The sequence below is a fragment of the Suillus plorans genome, assembly GCF_016647745.1.
Source record: "Suillus plorans strain S12 chromosome Unknown HD556scaffold_1, whole genome shotgun sequence".
NCBI classification, from domain to species: domain Eukaryota; kingdom Fungi; phylum Basidiomycota; class Agaricomycetes; order Boletales; family Suillaceae; genus Suillus; species Suillus plorans.
In genome coordinates this window covers 1408777-1429274 of record NW_024537385.1, presented here as the reverse complement: position 1 = coordinate 1429274, position 20498 = coordinate 1408777, and the positions used below count along the sequence as shown (strand labels likewise).

Below are 20498 nucleotides of genomic sequence, written 5' to 3'. Positions count from 1 at the left end.
TCAAAAATTGCATGTGTCGTATTTCTCGTACGCAAATATTGGGCTTAACATACAATATTTGTTAGCCCATTAACAAGTCCGTATGATACTACAAATACACTGGGAAGAATATTTCAGGCTTATGAGCGCATAGACCTACGAAGGCATTGACAAATCCAATAGAACAAACAGTCACATATTACAGAACACTCCTGTGCCACTTGTCCTCAACACCATCAGCCATCGTCAAGTATGGCATCAAGTCACTCGTCAAAAACTCGCTTGGCCATTGTTGCCTGACTTGATCCATGAGATACTTCGTAGCAATTTTCAAGTGATCATCCTTGACACTTGGGGCGATCTTCTGGACGCCGGATGCTTGCTCTGCGATAATGCGGTCGACATACGGCGCGGTGATCTGCTCGCCAGTATCAAGACGTGAGCTGTACTTCACCCACTGCCAGAGCTGCACCCGTGCGATCTCAGCAGTAGCGGCATCCTCCATCAAGTAGCTGACAGGGATGCAGCCATTGCCACCGATCCAAGCTCCGCAGTAGGCGAGAGCCACAGAGACATTGGAGCGAATGCCGTCCTCGGTAATCTTTCCGGGAACATTGGAGCTCAGCAAGTCCGCCGCAGCGACTTTCACATCCTCACGTCGGATGTGATACTACAACGTATGGATGATAAGCATTATGAATTATGACAGAGATAAAAATGTCGCAGATGCGAACCTGATTAGGACCCAGCATATTTTCGTCAAACACCTTGCGAGCGATCTGGTTGATCAAGGGGTGCGCGATCCACGTTCCATCATGGCCAGCCGTGACCTCGCGAAGCTTGTCTGCTCGGACCTTCTCCATTGCCACCTCGTTGGCTTTAGGGTCATCTTTAATGGGAATTTGTGCAGACATGCCGCCCATAGCAGCAACCTTCCTCCTAAAAACACGTGTAAGCACTATGATAACACGCAGAAAATAGCCTTACCTGTGGCAAGTTTGGATCAGAAGACGCACATACGCATCCATGAAAGGCACAGTCATAGTAACATCCTTCCTGTCTGGTAATACGGCACTTCTATCGGCCCTGCGCTTCTTGATTGCACTAAATATATAATCCCATCTGACCATACCACGTGAGTGAGCAAATTGACTATTCGCAACAGACCATCTATATTCCCTCACCTTCCGCAATTGAGTCCGGCAGAGTGGTTTCTCAACTCAAATAGAATTTCTTCCATCTGGAATGCTGCGGGAAGCGTTTCGATGAGGACGGTTGCCCTGATTGTGTTGTGAGGTATTCCAATGTAGGACTGGGAAAAGAGGAAGACGTCATTCCACAGACGGGCCTCGAGATAGTGCTCCATCTTTGGAAGATAGAAGAAGGGGCCCGAGCCACGCTTTATGAGCTCATGAGCATTGGTGTAGAAGTAGAGCCCAAAGTCGAAGAGAGACCCCGAGATAGGGGTATTGTCGACCGTGACACGTGTCTCGTCCAAGTGCCAGCCCCTAGGTCTACACAAGATATAAACATCTGAATGCGCCAGTATCAAAAATATCAAACGTACCGGACAAGAAGCACAGCGGGGTTCTCAGATAACTTATATTGCTTGCCGCTGGATGAGAAGTCGATCTGTCGGTTAATTGCATCCCGCAAATTGACTTGACCAACAATCATGTTTGCGAATGTAGGAGCACTAGAGTCTGGATACATTATATTAACACGATCATTAGCATCGTAAATGATCCGCGTACCTTCGAAGTCTGCCATGAAGGTCTTTGCACCACTGTTTAGAGCATTGATGACCATTTTCCGGTCAGTAGGACCAGTGATCTCAACGCGTCTGTCTTCAAGACCGGGTCCAGGGGGTGCGCAGTGCCATGAAGGTTCAGCACGGATGTGAGCTGTTTCAGGAGGAAAGTCAAGAGGTACTCCTGAGTCAAACCTGCGCTGTGCATCATCGCGCGCGGCTAGGAGGCTCTGTCTTGTAGACTCGAAGGTTCTATGAAGTGCAGCGAGAAATGCAACTGCACCATCGGTAAGGATTTCAGACTGGGCGTCCTGTGCGACCTTTGTGTGAATCTGAACACCTGCAACCATGATTTGGGAATGAATAGGGAGTAGGAGTAAGACGAGTGCGTATTAAGTAGTACTAGGTCTCGGGACTCCGACACACCGCGCTAGTGTTTCCGCGAGCATGTGTTTTTGACCCAATATTGTACCTGTCGTTTTTCGGGTGTCCATCGCATGTCCGCATTTCGGAACATACGTCATTGTTCGAGTCACCCCTCCCCGTTCCCGTTTTTCGATTTTGGCCGCGCTCCTGACAGTCACCACATATGTAACATACTCTCGCAGGCTGGTCTCGCGTTTCTGGATAAACATATACATAGGTGAGCACAGAGAAGACTAGTGACTGTCCAAGGGACGTGACCTCGCGTATGGCACACATGTACGTAAGCCTAGATCAACTTCAAATGCCTGGTTCACGCGTACTTGCAGGTCTTACACAATTACCACCTTGACTTTTGCCTACTAGCGGTTCTGTGAGACCCGTACCACAAACCCAGGCTCAGGGGCGAGAGCTGTTTCGAGGTGTGACGCCACAATGGACACCAAGGAGACACTAGTACTGATGGGATTGGATCGAGAAGCGCTGTTGCAATGGCTCGATTATCCGAAAATCGTGATCATAACTAAAATCTAGGCTCGAACCATAATGATACGTTGGAACGAAGGGACGGTGGTGAGATAGGAACCCACTGGCAGGATCTTGGTATGATATCGTAGCATGCAATGCAATATTACTTCCGTAGAATAGGCTACAGGGAAATACACTAAAACGCGAAAACAAAAAAATTGAGTGAACAAAATGGACAGAAATTATCCCCAGTCAACTTCCAATTCGTGAGCTAGCCAGTCGTCGTCTTCATCGTCTCCATCGTCAGCATAATCTTCGTCCTCCACACTTTCCTCAAAATTCTCGAGAGGTTCAGATAGCAAGGGCGAAGGTTTACGGCTGTGATCCGAGAGCGACTCGGTATCTACCAATTCATCAGCAGTGACAGCCTCTTTCAGTTTGGATGTTCCACTTCGACTTGCGGCTAGTTTCTTGCGCTTGGCAAGGGGAGAACGAAGAGCATCGCCCAGCTTGTCACCAACCCCATTAGTCCCACTGTCAGAAGGTGTGACGCTTCGTAGCCTTTTGCGTTTCAGTCGAGGAGTAGTATTTGGACTACTGTAGGAAGGATGGAATTAAACCGGCAATTTGAAGGGCGGGATTCGAACCTTAGTTGACTTCGAGTTTCATCAAGCATGGCATCGTCGTTATCAGATAACACACTTCTCGCACTACTCCTTTCACTCATGGCATCATCTTCATCGTCGCTCTCGTTCATAGCAGCTTCGACTTCATCATTGATGTCGTTCCAATCGATGTCCTGAAGCTCCAAGGACGCGCTCCCTGCTGGGGCAGGCTCTACGTCCCAGTCGTCTGCATCGGGCTCCGGATCTGAAGAAATCTGGTGTGGGTCGAGGATCGGACTAGAATTGGGAGCTGCGGCTGACGGGTCATCCAGTAAATATGGAGTCTCATCTTGTCGACCCCACAGTGCTATCGAGTCCGTGAACCAAGATAACCACACAATCTTGATTCCCCCTCGCTTCCGTGCGGCATCTACCTTGACTGTGCCATGCTATACAATAGAAGATCTATGAGCTAGAGTCGTATGAAAGATAGAGAGCGAGCGACCTTGGCGGCAACCACGTGGGTAATTCGACTGGATAGCTCAGTATAGCATTGTGCCCCAAACATGTGAGCTATTTTCCAGATCTCAGTTGTTTCGGGCTTTGTATCAAGAGGTATCACACTGGAAAATAATATATGCACCCCTTGCAGAGTATCCATGCGCATTTGCGGAATAATTTTCTGCGGCGCAATTGATTGACGTTACATGAGAGATATAAACCACTTACTGTCACGTCATGGGCTTTAGAGCGTGTAAGGGTGGGCCGTCGTTTCTTACCTCGGTCTTCTGGCGATCTGTTGTCATATGAGGTAAAGAAGCGACGATGGACTTCCCCAAGTAGCTGTAATAAATTTAATTAATGCTACACTCTACAATGTGAAAGATACACACATAGCCAACCCGTTGAAGCTCGGTATCGTCGTTTTTCAATAACGCCTTGCGTGGAACTTTCTCTGCCTTGGGGCTTGCTGCTGCCTTCGTATCGCTTTTGGGATGATGGGATGATGGATCTCCAGGTAGTGCAGTCGATCCGGTATCGTCAGACTCCAGCAGAGCTTCTTGCTTCTTGGCTAACGGACGCTCTTCGACTTGGGCTTCGAGCGCCATGGAATTTCGTGTTAGCATCGCCTTCGATTCCATCTCTGCTTTGTCGCATTCTTCGGGTGTTGATGTTGGTAATGACGTGGTTTCGGATTCAGAAACAGGAGGTGAGGGCGGCTTGGCTAGTTAATCCAGTTAGCACGAATTAATGAAGACCCTTTCTAAAAAAAGACTCGCCAAGAGAGGGAGATGGGACTGTGGGTGCGAGAGGTTCGATTTTGGGCAGGAAGGCAGAGTTAATGTCTCCTATGCCAACGAAAAAGTCATCTTGAAAAAGAAAATCAGTGTGGGGGTTTTAAGGCACGATATGACAACAACGGCACTAACACGGAATGACTTTGATAAGGTTCGGACTCCACTCCCAAACGTCTGCACGATCATCGATGATAACTACCATGGATGTATCACAGGGAAATAGACGTTGTAGACTTTTCTGCGTGAGACCTTGAATGATGTTGAGCTGCAAGATCACTATCAGATGAAGTCACTCACTCCCGCTTTCATCTCTACTGAGAATCCTTCCTCCAAATATTTTACCATCAGGGTCAATGGCAGCACAAACCTCTTCTGCATAGGCTCGAGTACCCATGGTGTATACATGCATCTCATACTTTGCCGATATATTCTGAAAGAATTCCTGGGTTCCAGGTCTTGTAGAAATGAGCTAGCCACTCTGACGATGAAGTAAAGGCCCGACGCACCGAGGTTTGATGTAATACATGCATCCTTCATTCTCGATTAGTTTCTGCTTTCCCTTTCCTTTGTGCCCGCCTCTTGGAACTGTAAGAATTCCAAACGATTCTGGACCCAGACGAAACTTTCGTACGTCCTGCAAAGCTTCCCAGTTTGGATTGCATTCGTCTTCAGCATCGGACGCTGTCCCGTCAGAGTCGTCATCAGAAGGTCCGTCGTTTGGAGTAGTCGATCTCTTCTTGGTTTGTTTGGCCTCCCATGCCTCGCCTTCTGCAATCCACTCACCCACAGTCGGGTCGACCGTCGCATGCACTATGGTTTGGTCAAGATCGACGATGAGAGAAAGTTTCCTCGACTTGAGTAAGTGCTCTGCTGTTTCCTTCTCTAACCTCCGGGCTTCCTCCAAGGAAACCGTTGGACCGAAGGCAGAATGTGTCATCTGGATAGATGCGCGCGACGCATCAGAGAATCCCGTATAATCAAATCTGAACATGCGTCAATAGAGCTCGTGCGACCTAGTGATACACGCACTCTGTCATATCCTTCCCGCACAGCCCGCATAGTCCCCCAATCTGAACACCATGCTTGCATGGCTCCGTGATGCATATGATAGGTCTCTGTTTCGCCTTCTGGGTAGAGATGCAGTCGCCAGACTTGACCCTCCAGGATTCGACAGTTCCTTCAATTGAACAGTCCCATGTGCCAAACCGAGTTTCTGGCTTCGAGACTGTTGCAGGAGATGAATACAGGAAGGAGTACGTCAATAGCCGGGTCCCGCGCTGCACAGTAGCACCTAGCTGGACATCGAGAGATGTGATTTTTATAGGATACGGTAGCGTCGGTGGCAAAAATATATCTGTCGGACTCGACATTTGGCTATCAGAGAGCCAAGTGCAAAGTTGATGTCGAGTGTAGACTTGAGCGATGACCTCGATGATGCACGAGACTGGATGACTTTGTTTACTCGACCGTATTGAGTAACTTTGACCCTTCCGCTAAATAACTTAAAACGACACTTGGTTCAAAGATGTCGCCTCCGCTTTTGTTCTCCACAATTGAAGTTACAAGACAAGCGTTTTACAGGACAGCGCTATCGTACGCCATCGTCAATCTCAAGCCAATCGTGCCAGGACGTGAGCCTAGCCCTTCGTACCATATTTCAATCTCAGGCTTATAAGCCGGACTTTTAGACGTGCTTGTAATCCCCAATCGACCTGTACCGCGCTTGACGGATCTCACTACAGCAGAATTAACATCCCTCATCGCTTCTGTCCAAAATGTCGGTCGAGTGGTCGAGCGAGCGTACGGCGGTGACGCGTTGACCGTGGCATGCCAGGTATAACTACTGGCAGACGAACATATGACTCGATATTCACCTATACGGTCTAGGATGGAAAGGCTGCAGGACAGTCTATACCTCACGTCCACTTCCATATCATGCCTCGGAAATACCACGGAGACTACTTTTCGCAGAGAATGGATGATATATATCCTGCATTAGAGCAGTCGGAAGCGGACTTGCCCCGCGACTTGCAAAATATCAAAGTGTCTAGCACCACGGTGCAACATCACCAGCTCAAAGTCGATGCAGATGAGGACAGATTACCGCGGACGCTGGAAGACATGGAACAGGAGGCGACATGGCTGAGAGGTTTCTTTACATGATGCCAACGCTGTGCAATGCTACGTGCCCATTCTGCTGCAATCTGGAAGGTTTAAATACATAGGATAAATCTAAGCGTCTAGAGGAAGGTGTGTCTATCCTGGCCTAGATTGTATCATTCCAGACATTCCAAGCAATATTATGACCGCAACCCTCTACGTGCTTTCCTGAAGTGCCTGATCCTGCAAGGCACAATACAGGCGGGGCCAGACTCGCGTTGCCATCCTGTTCGGAGTAGAATGCGTTATCGCCCTCTATAAATTCCAGACCATCATATCCGCCACCGCTGGCATCGGCGGTAATGCGCATCATCTGTATGCCATTTTTCCAAGATCCGTAAAGCCTAGACTTAACGGCTGTGAGTTGTACCAGCCCTTCATCCCAGCCCTTCTCAAACTCCTCGCGAATGGTCTGATGTTGAATATCGGTGATAAAGGATGCTGACGTGCACAGGGAGAGTAGCACCGGTGGTGATGGAACGATGCGTACCTTAGGAATAACTATTCCAGCAGGTATGTGGATAATGTCTGGCTCTGACGCGGTAGGTTCTTCCCTGAGCGAGATAGTAGCCGTGGCGAGACCACGCCGACCTGGTCTAATACGTCTTGCTGCGGGCTGTGGCATGCCTGCTAGTGTAGTAGTAGTGGCTGCATTGTGCTGTAACCAAGTTTTCAACACCTTTTCCCGTGCTTTTGCTCGCCTGACAGTTGCAGTCGCACATATCTTTCCAATGTTATTCCATTCCGTCGCCTGCGATTGGTCTCGCGCAACGCTGCATCCATCAAGAATCAGATGTTGCAGACCATGAAATCGAATCAGTATCCCCTCCATATCCGAGGCAAGAATATTACATGTGGACAGGTCAAGAAGGCGTAATGCAGGGACAGAGGACGGGATGCTGCTGATAAATCGGGATACTTGACGAGATGGTATACGGAGACGCAGGTGGATCAATGAGCTGACATATTTTGAGCACAATAGGACAGATATTGGCTCGAGTCGAAAGAAGACGAGCGGTTGTGCGAAATGCGATATCAATGGTTCGGGAGGATCCTGGACGATAGATAGGGCTGGTAACTTGTAGGAAGGCCAACGGGAAAGTGCAGTCAAGGTAGTATCGAAATAAGCTCCCTGACAAGTACAAGTTAGGCGAAAAGTATAAGATTCAACGCGAGATATTACCTTGAGAAATTGAAAATATGTGGCTTTCTGGACGCTTCATCACACACTTCAGGAGGGATAAACGAAAGGAATTGACAAATTGATACTCACTAGGGGCGGAAACGTAAAGAGAGGAAGCGCAGGTCTTCCCTTGGCTTATGAAACATCTCCTCAAGATGCTCTGGAGCAAAGTTGGGTCCCACGAAGAGAAGGAGAGAAGATATTCGAGGGAGGATTCCCAGTAAATTGACGAGGACATCGGCATCGACAGTCCAAGTCACGATACCAAAGTCCTTGACCCAGTTTCTCTCGTTATTGGCATTGCGCAAGCGACTATACAATTGTACGATCTGCTGGGCATGCTTGAGGTGTATGCGTTCGAATAAATGATAGATAGGCACAGGCGATTTGGGTATCGCTCTTGTCAGGGCAAGGACATCTTGTTGGAACGTGTCTGCTGGTAGGTGACTGATAATTGCACTATACAGCTCTGCAGGAAGTCTATCCAGCTGCCGCATTAGCATAGACGTTGGAGAAGGTGAGCTAGCGGCGCTAGTAGTGGTAACGGCTGCCACCGAGTGTGACTCGGAGATTTCGTGGGACATTACTGCACTGCTCACTGTGCTCAGTGCTATGTAATAGAGTTAAAGTCAAGATGTGCCAAGTCGAGATGTCGTATAGGAATGTGATGCGGCCACTAGTGATTCAACTGCCGAACGAAGTGTTCCAGAACTACTTTATACTGTGCAGTTAACGCATAACGACTCGGATCACAAAGGCGTCGTAACCTTGAAAGTATCTGGATGGCGCCAAAATTAAAAGGATGAGCTAGCCAAGTAGCGCGTCGAATAAAGACCCTTTGCGACGATAAACACGGTGTAGTAATAGCCGAGTAGTACTAATTAAATGAGCTAATGTGACTTTCACAATATTTGAAAAGTTGAATTGAGTACCACTAATATTTGTGATTGTAACGAATCTTGCCTTCACATCAACTTTCCAACGAGACTACCCTCCAGCCAGGCTGATGTCCCTTCAGCACCTTCAATTAACAACTCAACTCCTTCGGCAACCGCCTTTCTAGTGTCTTCCTTGTCTCCCCAATGCACCCGTGGCGTCCAAGTAACCAGATGTGCTCCAACATGTGCAATCGCAACCCTCGCGAGCGCTTCATCAGGCCCACTTCCTCCTCTATAAGCCAAGAGGAAGGATCTAATAATCTCGGACGTCTCCTCCTGGCGGCTTGCATAGAACCGCTGAAGCAGCCGCATCTCTGCGCAGAACTGACCAACGTCTAGCCCCCGAAGACCCGCCTTCGCCACCTCCCAGTCCAACACATAAAGCTTCTCTAACCCAAGCGTGTTCCCCTCTGAGTCGCTCCGAAGGGTTACCATTATATTCCCAGGCCAGAAGTCTCCATGTGTGAACACCTCCGTCGCGCTACCAATTTCCTGGCTGCGGGTCTCCGCTAGCTTCGAGATAACGGTCAGTTTCCCCTCAGGGATATCGAAACCGGGATCTGCCAAAGCCGCGATATTATCTCTACCGCTAAGCGTAGATATGAGGCGACCATATGTAACCAAAGCCGAGATCGTCTTGCCCATCTCATTGTTACCGAAAATACCCATATCGAAAGACGCGTCTTTGTTCCAGGTATGGACGCGCCCAAGGAAACGGCCGATCGTGGCACCAATTTCTTCGGCGACTGTCTGTGGTAGCGCCTCGTCAATCACCAACTGTTTCAGCGTACGAGCGTCCGTCCCGCAATCGTCAATGATCATGACGTGGGCTTCTTCGTCGAAGAGATGGACGTTAGGAACGGTGATGACATCGTCATCAGCGTGCATCTTGCGGACGAGCCGTAAGGCTTCCACATCGAATTTCTGCCAGGTCGTTATCAGTCCAGTTCCTGTGTAACGCCACTTCAAAAGAAGCCTCACTTGGCGCTCTGTAGAAAGAGCCATCGCACCGAGTGCAGCGACGTACGGTGCTGCATACTTCAACACCAATGTTGCCCTGCCCTTGAATGAGTCGTTGAGGTATATTCTGTATGTGAAGTTGGTGAAGCCTCCTGTCAGCGCGTTTATTGTATCTGATGCGAAAGGGGTATTAGACAAATATCTTCGTACGCCAGCGATGGTGGTGAGGTCAACGTCTCTCATGTCCGATTAGATGAGTATCGCTGGGTTATCGTCACTGCGACATCTACATACAGCCTGCCTTTTAAGCACCTGTCCAAGTCATAACGTTAAGCACCCATGTTTGACTCAAGACGCTCGCTACCGATAGAAGTAGAACACGGTGCGGATCCGAGGATGTTATGCAGTGTCGCCTTACCAACATATGTCAGCAATTGCCATGTGACTATTAGGTACGAGCAAACAGCATCTAACTCGGCCAAACCACAGTACAGTACAAGAAATTTCACAGAATTGTGTGAGTTCACTGATGCATGAAGATTTCCAAGTCCAGGGTGTATCAGGGAGATCCGGTGAATCAAATCAAGTTGGGTGCAGAGAAAAAATACAGTGGGTTCCTCAGGCTCCTCCACTAATGTGGGAGTCAGGGATGGCTTAGAGAGCGAGTGGATGTTTATCATTCAAAATCAACGAAGGTCAGGTATTAACAAATGTCATTTGGAAAGACAGGATATCGAAATATTCGAAATAAACAGGTCAGAGTCCGGATCAGATACCGAGAACTCAATTTCCCCTAACAAGTGGGATGATATCCACTGGTGGCGGCAAAGGAGAGATAATCCGCTAGGTTGTCATACGGGATAGTGCGTGTATCACAGAAACCGGTCCATGCGCTGATAATACCCCAGAACTCAATGACATAGTCAGTGCTTGAAAACGAAAACATATTCATAGTCATTCTTCAGAGATCTCGTGATAACTCACGAGGTTGGATACGGTCCATCATTATCGGTTTTCTCGGGCATCCCTCCCAAAGTTCCACCGAGGGACGTCCATGTGCCTGTCTGTTGATATGAAAGCTCGTCAAGTTATCAACACAGTTCAAGTGATAACCTACCAAGCCCTCGTAATATGCATCGATCACGTTTTGTTGAGTCATTGATGCTGCTCCACCTGTCATATTATAGAACACTGCTTCAGAAAGCTTCGCCTCTTGAGCAGTAGTGGGCATTGGAGAGGTATCTAACGGGTATAAGTGTTGCAGTAGGACATCAGTGTTGCTCCACGCATGGCAGAAGCTCGCGAGAACGCAGTATTCATTCTGGAAGAGGCCCTGGGTCACCCAAAATTGACACTGGGTAGCCATTTCGGTGCATGAACCATTGTCTGTTATCGGCTGAGGGGCGCATGGGATGTTTGGCACCGCTGTGTTGCACGATGCCACTGCGGGACACACTCCAGGGACAGATGAATACTCAAGCCAGTCCTGGAAAACATGTAAGGACACATATTATTGTCCAAAAACACCGAGTACGCACAGCGAGGTTTGCATGAGGAATGTTTTCAGTGGCGCAGAACCCGGTCCAAGCAGCGATGGTCGACCATTGACCAGTAATGTAAGTACCGCTGCAAATAAAATCGTCAAGAATTCGAACCCCGATATATTGTAGGAAGACTTACTTGTCAGGGTAGGAGCCGCCAGGAGTGATGGAAATCTGATGGTAATACGCATCGATGTAGTTTTGTTGTGTCATGTACGAATTCCCATTTGTTATGGCATAGAAAACCTATAGTACCACCAGATCAGCAAAGAACACAAATATCAAGCTTTATTCGGACAGATTCAGTCAGACGGGGTTGAGTCGCAGGCGCTGCGGATGCGTTGAGGACTTGTGCAGGGCTCTCCATACATGCAGTTAGGAGGAAACACGACGTGTAGTTATAAAAGTTGCTGAGATCAACTGTGGTCGCATTACAGCTGTTTTGGAGCGAGACACATGACTTGAAGGCGGAAACTAGTCCACTGATATCCTGCCTTGGAATGAGTGACGAGGGAATGGCAGTAACGAGGCCTATGAGAGCAAGGTAAAGAATGGATATTAGTGTGTTCATGTTTACTAGGCAGAGACACTAAGAGGAAGGACAGACAGGATCACAAAGATACCAGACAAACCGGCGAACCTCAAAATACTTATAGGTAAGAGATCGGCTGAAATGAAGTTCATATCACATATCTCTGTGCTTAGGGTGGGTTGTTGACCCGATTACCCGCATTCAGATGTCATCAAGAACGGAAACCTGCGGAAGCGGGAATGACTAAAGTCACTAAACACACGATGGTCATGTAACCACGTCAGACGCGACTGCAGGACACCCGCAAGTTTGCGTTGCGATGCAACATCCTGACTCCTGTGAAAGTCAGGCGTGGTGGACGGTCTTGAGAGATGCGTGGCACATCACGACCTGTGTCCTAGTTTGCATAGCGCAAAGTCCGCATGACTCGATCTCGTGAAGAGATTCAGCGCTGGCAGCGAGGAATGACAAGTCGGTTAGAGCAAATGGGGTTGAAGTAGAAACTCTTGCCTCTCAAGTCCATCGAGTTATGTGAAGTTCGTCGAACGTTCGACGTTCATTGGCATATGGAGCGAGTACGACTTTGAGTCTTTGAACTTGAGCCTGAGACAAGTGTATGTAGTTCAAATGAAAGCTTCAAATTGAACTCAGTTACTACACGCTGTTACGTGACGGTGTAACGGAACGAAATTAATTTTGGCCCGACATATCGAATTCAAAAAGATAGTCACCGTTGTTCTTTTCAGCGTTACGAGCAAAGCGATAGCAACAGCCCACGCCAAGAAACCAAGAGTCACTGATCAGTACAAGGCCCGATCGGTCCGTTTACCTTCGGACGTTTTGAATTCTACCGTGAATTACGATAAGAGACGGTCACTGGGCCTGTACGCAACGTTCTCCGTTGTGTTTTTCTCTTCGTTCTCTGTTGCAAACAGCGCTTCGAGTGTCTCAGCGACATCACGCTCTCGAAAGTCCGGTCTGCATCAGCACTCTTCATCGCAGATTCGTCGAGGGTTCAGATTCCTCACAGGAGATAGTGACATTGCCTGCCTCGCATCCACTGGAGTGCAGGAGCACTCGAATGATACGGTAAGTGCAAGTGAAGCTCTTGGACGACCGTGACACACATTAGCAAAGATCGAATCGAATGGTCAAAGAAAGAGTAGAAGGACGCAGACATCTAACATATGTCGAGCGCTCGATGGTGGTGCTCAGTGGAGCCTCAAAGGGGCTCAAGTGGAGCGCGCACATGACGTCGACACCATATTGGAAATCGCTCCGATATGTAGATAGATGGGCCCATCCGAATCATGAAGCATAGAGTACAACAATTGGATTTAGTGAAATATGAATGACAACATCCAGAAGTTTGATCGTGAGCACGTTCGTACAATAACTTTACAGCTTGTCGTAGTAGTGGTCAACAGCTGGAATTTCGGGCTAAATATCGTGTTAGTCATATTGCAGAATCGTGTGCAGTCACCCATTACCTTGAGACCCTTGCGCACACGAATGCCCCTGACAAGCTCTTCGAGCTTGCTACCCTTGTCGAGAGGAGCTAATAAATTTTATTAACATCAGTCTTAACACGTCGCACATGCAATTACGCACATCCATTCATGATTTCCCAGTGGTCGAACACACTCTGGGGGAAGGCTTGGCCAGCAGTTTGTGAGCGGAGGTCACTGTTGAAGCCGAAGGACTCCATGACGGGGAGGTACGCCTTGACGGTGAACATGGGAGTTCCTGGCCTCTGCTCTTCGCTGAAGACCTGGCCACGACGCCTGTTCAACACGCTGTAAATACCACCGATGGCGTTCTCAGGACACTGGATCTCGACTGAGAATAACATCAATACCCAGAAAAATACGATGCGAGCGGGACGTACCGAGGTACACCGGCTCCTGGAGACCAGGGGTAGCAAGCAAACATGCTGCGTAGCAGACGCGACGGCACGTAGGAATGAGTTGTCCACCGCCACGATGGATAGCATCAGCGTGCAGCTGTTATTATCGCATAAGAAGATGCAATACAAGTAGGTATGAAGTGTACTTACAGTGACATCAAGAATGTTGAAGCGGATACCACGCATGTTCTCCTCAGCGCAGACACCCTCCTTTGTTGCCCACTGGAAGGCAGCGACGCAAGAGTCCTTGATTTCGTTGAGGTACTGCACACCCTTGGTGACATCGACGAGCAAGTTGGGGCCAGTGGTATCGGGACCGAAACACCAGATCTTCCTTGCATCGGTGACATCCCAAGAGAAGTCATCAGCGAGGATACGAGCACGGGCTTTGTAATCGTCACGGGAGTTAACGGTACCAGCCTCAATAGCTTTGGTGAGATCCTCATCGAGAGGCATTGCCTTGGCATAGAGACGGTTGTGCTTATTCTGCGACTTGGACAAGGCCACAATCGAGGACTCAGCCTTAACAGTCTCACGGTAGCCCACGACAGGGTCAGATATCTTGAGAGGAACGCCAGCGTGGTCTTCTTGGAGATCCTACGATGTGTCAGGATAACGAAATTTAGCAAGTAGATAGCCATTTACCTTCAAGCAGATTTCCAAGTGCAGCTCACCAGCACCAGCGACAATGTGCTCACCGGTCTCATCGATCCAAGCCTGGACACAGGGGTCAGACTTCGACAGACGCTTGAGACCTTCGACAAGCTTGGGCAAATCTGCAGCGTTCTTGACCTCAACAGCGACCCGCACGACAGGGGACACGGAGAACTTCATGACCCTCATGTTGTGTGCAGTCTCAGAGGTGGTGAGAGTTCCGCTCTTGAGCAAGAACTGGTCAATACCGACGAGACCACAGATGTTACCGGCAGGACAATCTTCAATTGGTTCGATGTAACGACCCATCATGAGCACCGTGCGCTGAACTGACTTGAGGAACATGTCCTCCTTCTTTCCAGGCACGAAGTTGGGGCCCTGGATCCGGACCTTGGGGCCAGAACGAACGGTACCGGAGAACACACGACCGAAAGCGTAGAAGCGTCCCTTATCTGAAGTGGGCACCATCTTCGAGACGTAAAGCACAAGGGGGGCCTTGGGGTCACAGTCCCTGATACCAATGGCAGACTCGTCATCCATCGGACCTTCGTAGAGAGTCTCAACACGGTAGCGTTGAGCAGTTGCGGGGGAAGGAAGGTTGATGATGATCATCTCCAAGAGGGAATCACCAGCGGGCAAGAACTTGCGCATGACGACCTTGAGGAGAGCCTTGCCCTCGAGATCATGCTCCTCAGATGTCAGCTTGACATCGAGCTTCTCGCAAATGGGACCGATTTGGTCCTTCTTGAAATTCATGACGGCGTCGAAAATCTTGAAGATGGGCTCAAGGACGAACATGTTGAAAGACCGTTCAAGGGGTTTGCCGTCGGCATCGGAGTTCTTCGTACCCCACTTGCGAGTGGCAGGGTTGAAGTAGTTATCACCCCAAAGCTTAGCCAAAAGCTTGTCTTTAGGCACACCAAACTTTTTGGAGTAGCGACCAGCGAACTGGCGGAGGCCGAAAGCCCACCCATGGAGACCTGAACCGAACGCAACGGTACCCTTGTCTGGGTAGACCTGGACGTCACCAAGGGCAGCATCATGGTAAGTCGAAACGATGACATTGACCGTCTCGATGGTACGCTGGAACGACTGATACAAGTCCTCTTTTGAAACTTGAAGCTCAAGTAAAGCACGGTCGACCTTGTTGATGATAACGACGGGTTTAATACGCTCCGTGAGTGCTTGACGAAGCACTGTCTCTGTCTGCACGCAGACACCTTCGATACAGTCGACGACGACGAGAGCACCGTCAGTGACACGAAGAGCAGCTGTGACTTCTGATGAGAAGTCGACGTGACCTGGTGAGTCGATCAAGTTGATCAAGAACTCGTTGCCTGAAGCAGTATTTCATTAGCAAGATTTTGCGATATTAAAATAAAAGACTTACCTTCAGTCTTCTGCTGGATAAGTTCAACATCTTCCTTCTCCATTTCGAAGTACATAGAGATGGCTGTCGATTTAATTGTGATACCACGCTCCTTTTCATCGTCTCGTGTGTCCGTAAATCGCATGTCACCAGCTTTTGCTGCAGCAATGATACCAGCTTTTGAGACGAGGGAGTCGGTGAGGGTAGACTTTCCGTGATCGACTGCGTAAGTCGATTAGATCAATATGCGATCATCAGCAGGATCTTGCTCACCATGGGCAATGACGGACATGTTACGGATGTTCGTGGGCTTGTCCATGAGCCCACGAATCTGGTCTATGATTCAAAGAATCGTTAAGAGAAAGATCGAGTTTTCTTGCACGATCTATGTGCTCACCGACTGTGAAGTTACTATGATCATACACAATGATTAGTGCATCGGAAACGTAGATCTAAGCGAATACGTACACCATCGTGTCTAGATTTTACAAGGATGCAATGAGAAAAAAAGAAAGAAACGGGATCCTTTTGAACGAGTTGGATGGTGAGTCAAATGCACACCGGGGCCGTACTCTGAGGCTCGTTGATCTTAAAAGTAAAGTTTTTGGTCTTTGGCTTATCGATCGACTTCAGGGCAGGTCACGTCACCATGCTGTGTGACTGTGATATTAAAAGCGCACCTACTAATAGTACTTGTGGTATATGGTACTGGGCACTCGTGTAATCATATCCACTTTTCCTGTTCATAGATACCCATGGCCTGTTCATTCTGGCAGTTAGTACGGAGGTCTCAGTGAATCTTACACTCGTTGTTATTTCCTGAGTCAGTCCGCACAGCACCCTATTAGTAACCCGCAGGTCCGAGTCAGCCAACACCGCCGAGCTGATGAGTCGTAATATTTCCTTGGTTTCCCTTCAAATTTAGTGTGGAAAATGGTACGGAAGTAGATACGTGACTTATTTCAGTCACGTGATGAGTTTCGAGTCAAGATGCGATATGAATCATGATTCTAATTGCGGAAACCAAAATCTAGATGAGACGTGTGTTTCTGCACTCATCTCTCCTTCGATCAAGACGTCCATCTCATCATATTACCCTCCCTTTGCCTCTAAGAATGTCTTCCTCTTATGATGGCCCATGGACTGCACGCAAAGTGCGCGAAGAATTCTTCAACTACTTCCGCTCCAAAGAACACACTTTTGTTCCATCTTCTTCAACCGTACCCTACGATGATCCCACTCTCCTGTTCGCAAATGCTGGGATGAACCAGGTCATTTCAATTCTGTAGGCTTATGCATCAGAACTCACATCCTATCAGTACAAATCCATATTCCTGGGTACTGTCGATCCCAATTCCGAGCGAGGCAAGCTGAAGCGTGCTTTCAACAGCCAAAAGTGCATCCGCGCAGGTGGTAAGCATAATGGTACGTGCAAGTCTATGTAAAAGGCAGCGTTCACTTTGACATTGCAAATATAGACCTGGAGGACGTTGGGAAAGACTCCTACCACCACACATTCTTCGAGATGCTCGGAAATTGGTCATTTGGTGACTACTTCAAGGTTTAGTGCTTGTTTTCCGATAGCTCGGCCTAGCCGACATTTATTTTACAGAAAGAAGCTATTGAATTTTCATGGGATCTATTAACTAACGTATACGGGCTGCCCAAAGACCGATTATATGTTACCTACTATGCTGGAGACCCACAAAATGGAATACCCACCGACGAGGAAGCAAAACAACATTGGCTAAGCCAGGGTATCTCACCAGATCACGTTATCGCATCAAAAGGAAATTTCTGGGGTAAGGCGTGTTTTATCACTCAATGAACAATGTGACCCATTCGCGTCTACAACAGAGATGGGCGCGACCGGACCATGTGGGCCTTGTAGGTGCGTATCTCCCATTTCTTATCTCCCTCCGTTGATCTTCCTCAGTGAAATACACTTCGACCGCATTGGTGGACGTAATGCTGCACACCTTGTCGATGGTGACGACCCAAACGTCCTTGAGATATGGAACAACGTCTTCATACAGTTCAACCGCGACGATGACGGCTCACTTAAACCGCTCCCAAGCAGGCATGTCGACACCGGCATGGGTTTCGAACGACTTGTCTCAGTCCTCCAGAACAAGCTTTCAAACTACGACACTGATGTGTTCTCCCCGATCTTCACACGTATACAGGAATTAACTGGAGCAAGACCATATAGTGGGAAATTTGGCAACGATGACGTGGATGGTATTGATACTGCATACCGTGTCGTTGCTGATCACGTACGCACGCTTTCGTTTGCGTTGAGTGATGGTGGTGTGCCCAACAACGTTGGCCGTGGTTATGTCCTTCGTCGGATCCTTCGTCGTGGTTCACGCTATGTCAGGAAGAAGCTTGGTGCACCCATCGGCTCATTTTTCTCCTCTTTGATGCCCGTGGTTGTGGAGACCATGGTTAGTGAAGCACATCTATCGCATCCACTCGACCTAATTTATACCTTGTACACTAGGGTGATGCCTTCCCTGAGCTTACAAAGAAGCAAGGCGACATCAAAGAGATCCTTGACGAAGAGGAAGAGTCCTTCTCACGTACCCTCGATCGGGGCGAGAAGCTGTTTGACCAATACGCGACACGTACGAAAGATCTGGGGGTCAACGAGCTCAATGGTGCAGACGTATGGCGGCTGTATGACACGTACGGATTCCCCGTCGACCTCACACGGCTCATGGCGGCGGAGCTTAGGCTTGGAATCAATGAAAAGGAGTTCGAGGATGCCCAAGAACATTCAAAGCTCGCGAGCAAGGGATCATTCAAAAAGGATAAAGCGGATCTTGTGAAACTTGATGTCCACGATCTCGCTGCATTGGAGAAGAATGATGCGATACCCAAAACAGACGATTCGTTCAAATTTCGTGCGTGAATTCCTATCCACAATTCACCCTTACTCAACCACCTTTGCAGAACTCGGAAATGTCACTGCTACAGTGAAGGGCATTTACTATCACAAGGAATTCATCTCATCATCATCTGGTATACCGGCGGATGCAAACTTTGGTGTGCTCCTCGACCGCACAAGCTTCTACGCAGAAGCTGGTGGCCAGGAGTATGACACTGGCAACATCGTCATCGACGGCACCACCGATTTCGAGGTGACAAACGTTCAGGCATACAATGGCTACGTCCTCCACACTGGTTCTCTCAAATACGGCCAACTCTCTGTTGATGATGAAGTCATCTCCTCCTACGATGAGCTCCGCCGCTGGCCACTGCGCAGCAACCACACCGCAACGCATATCCTCAATTTCTGTCTCCGCGAGGTGCTCGGCGATCACATTGACCAGAAGGGCTCGCTTGTGGCACCGACAAAGCTCCGCTTCGACTTTTCGCATAAAGCACAGATATCCCTTCCCGAACTTGCAAAGATTGAGTCTATGAGCATTGACTGGATCAGGAAGAATGTAAAGGTATATGGCAAGGATCTAGATCTCAAGACTGCGCATAAGATATCCGGGCTGCGCGCGGTCTTCGGCGAGGCATACCCAGATCCTGTGCGTGTTGTCGTGCTCGGGTACGATGTAGATGAGGTCGCGAAGGATATTGACAACCCGAAGTGGCGGAGCACGAGTGTTGAGTTTTGTGGTGGCACTCATGTCGCGAAGACGGGTGATATCAAAGACTTTGTCATCACTGAGGAGTCCGGGATTGCGAAGGGAATCCGGAGGATAGTCGCTGTGACTGGCCAAGAGGCGCATGAGGCGTCCCGTGTCGCCAATTCTCTGAAGGTCCGCCTTGAGCAGCTCGAGTCGACGGAAGGCAAGGAAAAAGATACCGGGCTCAAGGTTCTTAGTGTGGCAAGTCATAAGATGTTTTTCTTCCACTGTCTGTCGACTGATGTTTTTGTAGGAACTTGGCCAGGCAGATATATCGGTCCTTCTGAAAGCAGAGCTCAAAGACCGTCTAGCGACTCTTCGCAAGTCGCTTGACAAGCAAATCAAAGAGAAGGAGAATGCGATAAACAAGGCGGTATGCCCTTCTATTTGTTGTTATTGTATGTCGATTGATGTATTGGCAGGCCGTGAACGCTCTGGTCACCTTCTTCGAGGAGAAGCCTGATTCAGAGGTCTACTTTGCCATTCTTGAGGTTGATGGTAATGCAAAGGTATGTTGTAACAATAGTCCACAAAAGGTGATTATGCTCAACATGATGTCCAGATTTTGCAAAACGTCGTCATGCAAGGCAAGAAGCTTGGTAAGACGGTCTACGTTTTCAGTGTCGACGCAGAGGGTGGCAAGGTCGCACATGCAAACTATGTTTCTGAGTCTGCACGGTCAAGAGGTCTCGATGCTCGAACATGGGCATCCAAAGTAAGCGATATCCTCGGCGGAAAGGCTGGTGGGAAGGAGGATGGTGCTCAAGGTGTTGGGGTCAACGTCGCCCAGGTTGAAGAGGCTCTGAAGGTCGCGCGGGTGACGTTTTCAAGCAAGTATAACTAGCGATTTCTCTATGCAATGAACACCCAGCTATTTACGTCTATCCTTGTTGTAATTCAGACAATGCATTGTACAATGGGCTCTGCTTCAAAATATTTTTTTATGGTACAGCCTCGAGCAAGCACAGCTAAATAGGGGTCCACAGCCACATAACAACGGAAGTTTCCCATTTATGTATCCGTCTAAACGGTGTAACCGCCTTTCTTGTCTACCCACATTTTGCGCTGTCCTTTGACTGATTAGCGCC

The 20498-nt window shown here is 48.7% G+C and overlaps 8 protein-coding genes across 8 annotated transcripts; 2 read left to right on the top strand and 6 right to left on the bottom strand.

The window, feature by feature from the left end:
* Positions 1 to 178: 178 nt before the first annotated feature.
* On the bottom strand, positions 179 to 2079 carry HD556DRAFT_1435928 (malate synthase; the record flags this gene model as incomplete). Its single annotated transcript, XM_041305491.1, has 6 exons — positions 179 to 649; positions 714 to 918; positions 967 to 1101; positions 1164 to 1493; positions 1547 to 1682; positions 1734 to 2079. 6 exons carry the CDS (start codon positions 2077 to 2079, stop codon positions 179 to 181), a joined length of 1623 nt encoding a protein of 540 aa, XP_041167877.1.
* Positions 2080 to 2862: 783 nt separating this feature from the next.
* Positions 2863 to 5893, bottom strand: HD556DRAFT_1223930 (uncharacterized protein; the record flags this gene model as incomplete). Its single annotated transcript, XM_041296921.1, has 10 exons — positions 2863 to 3217; positions 3268 to 3674; positions 3731 to 3907; positions 3955 to 4068; positions 4119 to 4450; positions 4485 to 4595; positions 4656 to 4772; positions 4821 to 4978; positions 5030 to 5506; positions 5553 to 5893. 10 exons carry the CDS (start codon positions 5891 to 5893, stop codon positions 2863 to 2865), a joined length of 2589 nt encoding a protein of 862 aa, XP_041167876.1.
* On the top strand, positions 5553 to 6738 carry HD556DRAFT_35518 (HIT-like domain-containing protein). Its single transcript, XM_041310364.1, has 3 exons — positions 5553 to 6154; positions 6212 to 6357; positions 6411 to 6738. Exons 1-3 carry the CDS (start codon positions 6049 to 6051, stop codon positions 6684 to 6686), a joined length of 528 nt encoding a protein of 175 aa, XP_041167875.1. The 5' UTR covers positions 5553 to 6048; the 3' UTR covers positions 6687 to 6738.
* A 51-nt stretch (positions 6739 to 6789) lies between these two features.
* On the bottom strand, positions 6790 to 8363 carry HD556DRAFT_1223563 (uncharacterized protein; the record flags this gene model as incomplete). Its single annotated transcript, XM_041296893.1, has 3 exons — positions 6790 to 7815; positions 7867 to 7900; positions 7957 to 8363. 3 exons carry the CDS (start codon positions 8361 to 8363, stop codon positions 6790 to 6792), a joined length of 1467 nt encoding a protein of 488 aa, XP_041167874.1.
* A 468-nt stretch (positions 8364 to 8831) lies between these two features.
* HD556DRAFT_1223657 (kinase-like domain-containing protein) lies at positions 8832 to 10007 on the bottom strand (the record flags this gene model as incomplete). The annotated part of the gene is made up of 2 exons (XM_041296902.1): positions 8832 to 9728; positions 9786 to 10007. The coding sequence occupies 2 exons, from the start codon at positions 10005 to 10007 to the stop codon at positions 8832 to 8834; spliced, it is 1119 nt and encodes a 372-aa protein (XP_041167873.1).
* Positions 10008 to 10557: 550 nt separating this feature from the next.
* On the bottom strand, positions 10558 to 11876 carry HD556DRAFT_1302556 (uncharacterized protein; the record flags this gene model as incomplete). Its single annotated transcript, XM_041299508.1, has 6 exons — positions 10558 to 10693; positions 10749 to 10828; positions 10882 to 11250; positions 11303 to 11390; positions 11445 to 11551; positions 11580 to 11876. 6 exons carry the CDS (start codon positions 11874 to 11876, stop codon positions 10558 to 10560), a joined length of 1077 nt encoding a protein of 358 aa, XP_041167872.1.
* Positions 11877 to 13235: 1359 nt separating this feature from the next.
* On the bottom strand, positions 13236 to 16085 carry HD556DRAFT_1435922 (P-loop containing nucleoside triphosphate hydrolase protein; the record flags this gene model as incomplete). The annotated part of the gene is made up of 8 exons (XM_041305490.1): positions 13236 to 13277; positions 13328 to 13395; positions 13449 to 13676; positions 13726 to 13840; positions 13894 to 14340; positions 14389 to 15734; positions 15788 to 15988; positions 16040 to 16085. The coding sequence occupies 8 exons, from the start codon at positions 16083 to 16085 to the stop codon at positions 13236 to 13238; spliced, it is 2493 nt and encodes an 830-aa protein (XP_041167871.1).
* Positions 16086 to 16769: 684 nt separating this feature from the next.
* On the top strand, positions 16770 to 20361 carry HD556DRAFT_1259703 (tRNA synthetases class II (A)-domain-containing protein). Its single transcript, XM_041299033.1, has 10 exons — positions 16770 to 17037; positions 17086 to 17191; positions 17245 to 17327; positions 17379 to 17568; positions 17624 to 18213; positions 18270 to 18672; positions 18722 to 19611; positions 19664 to 19783; positions 19833 to 19919; positions 19973 to 20361. The coding sequence occupies exons 1-10, from the start codon at positions 16801 to 16803 to the stop codon at positions 20252 to 20254; spliced, it is 2988 nt and encodes a 995-aa protein (XP_041167870.1). The 5' UTR covers positions 16770 to 16800; the 3' UTR covers positions 20255 to 20361.
* The last annotated feature ends 137 nt before the right edge of the window (positions 20362 to 20498 follow it).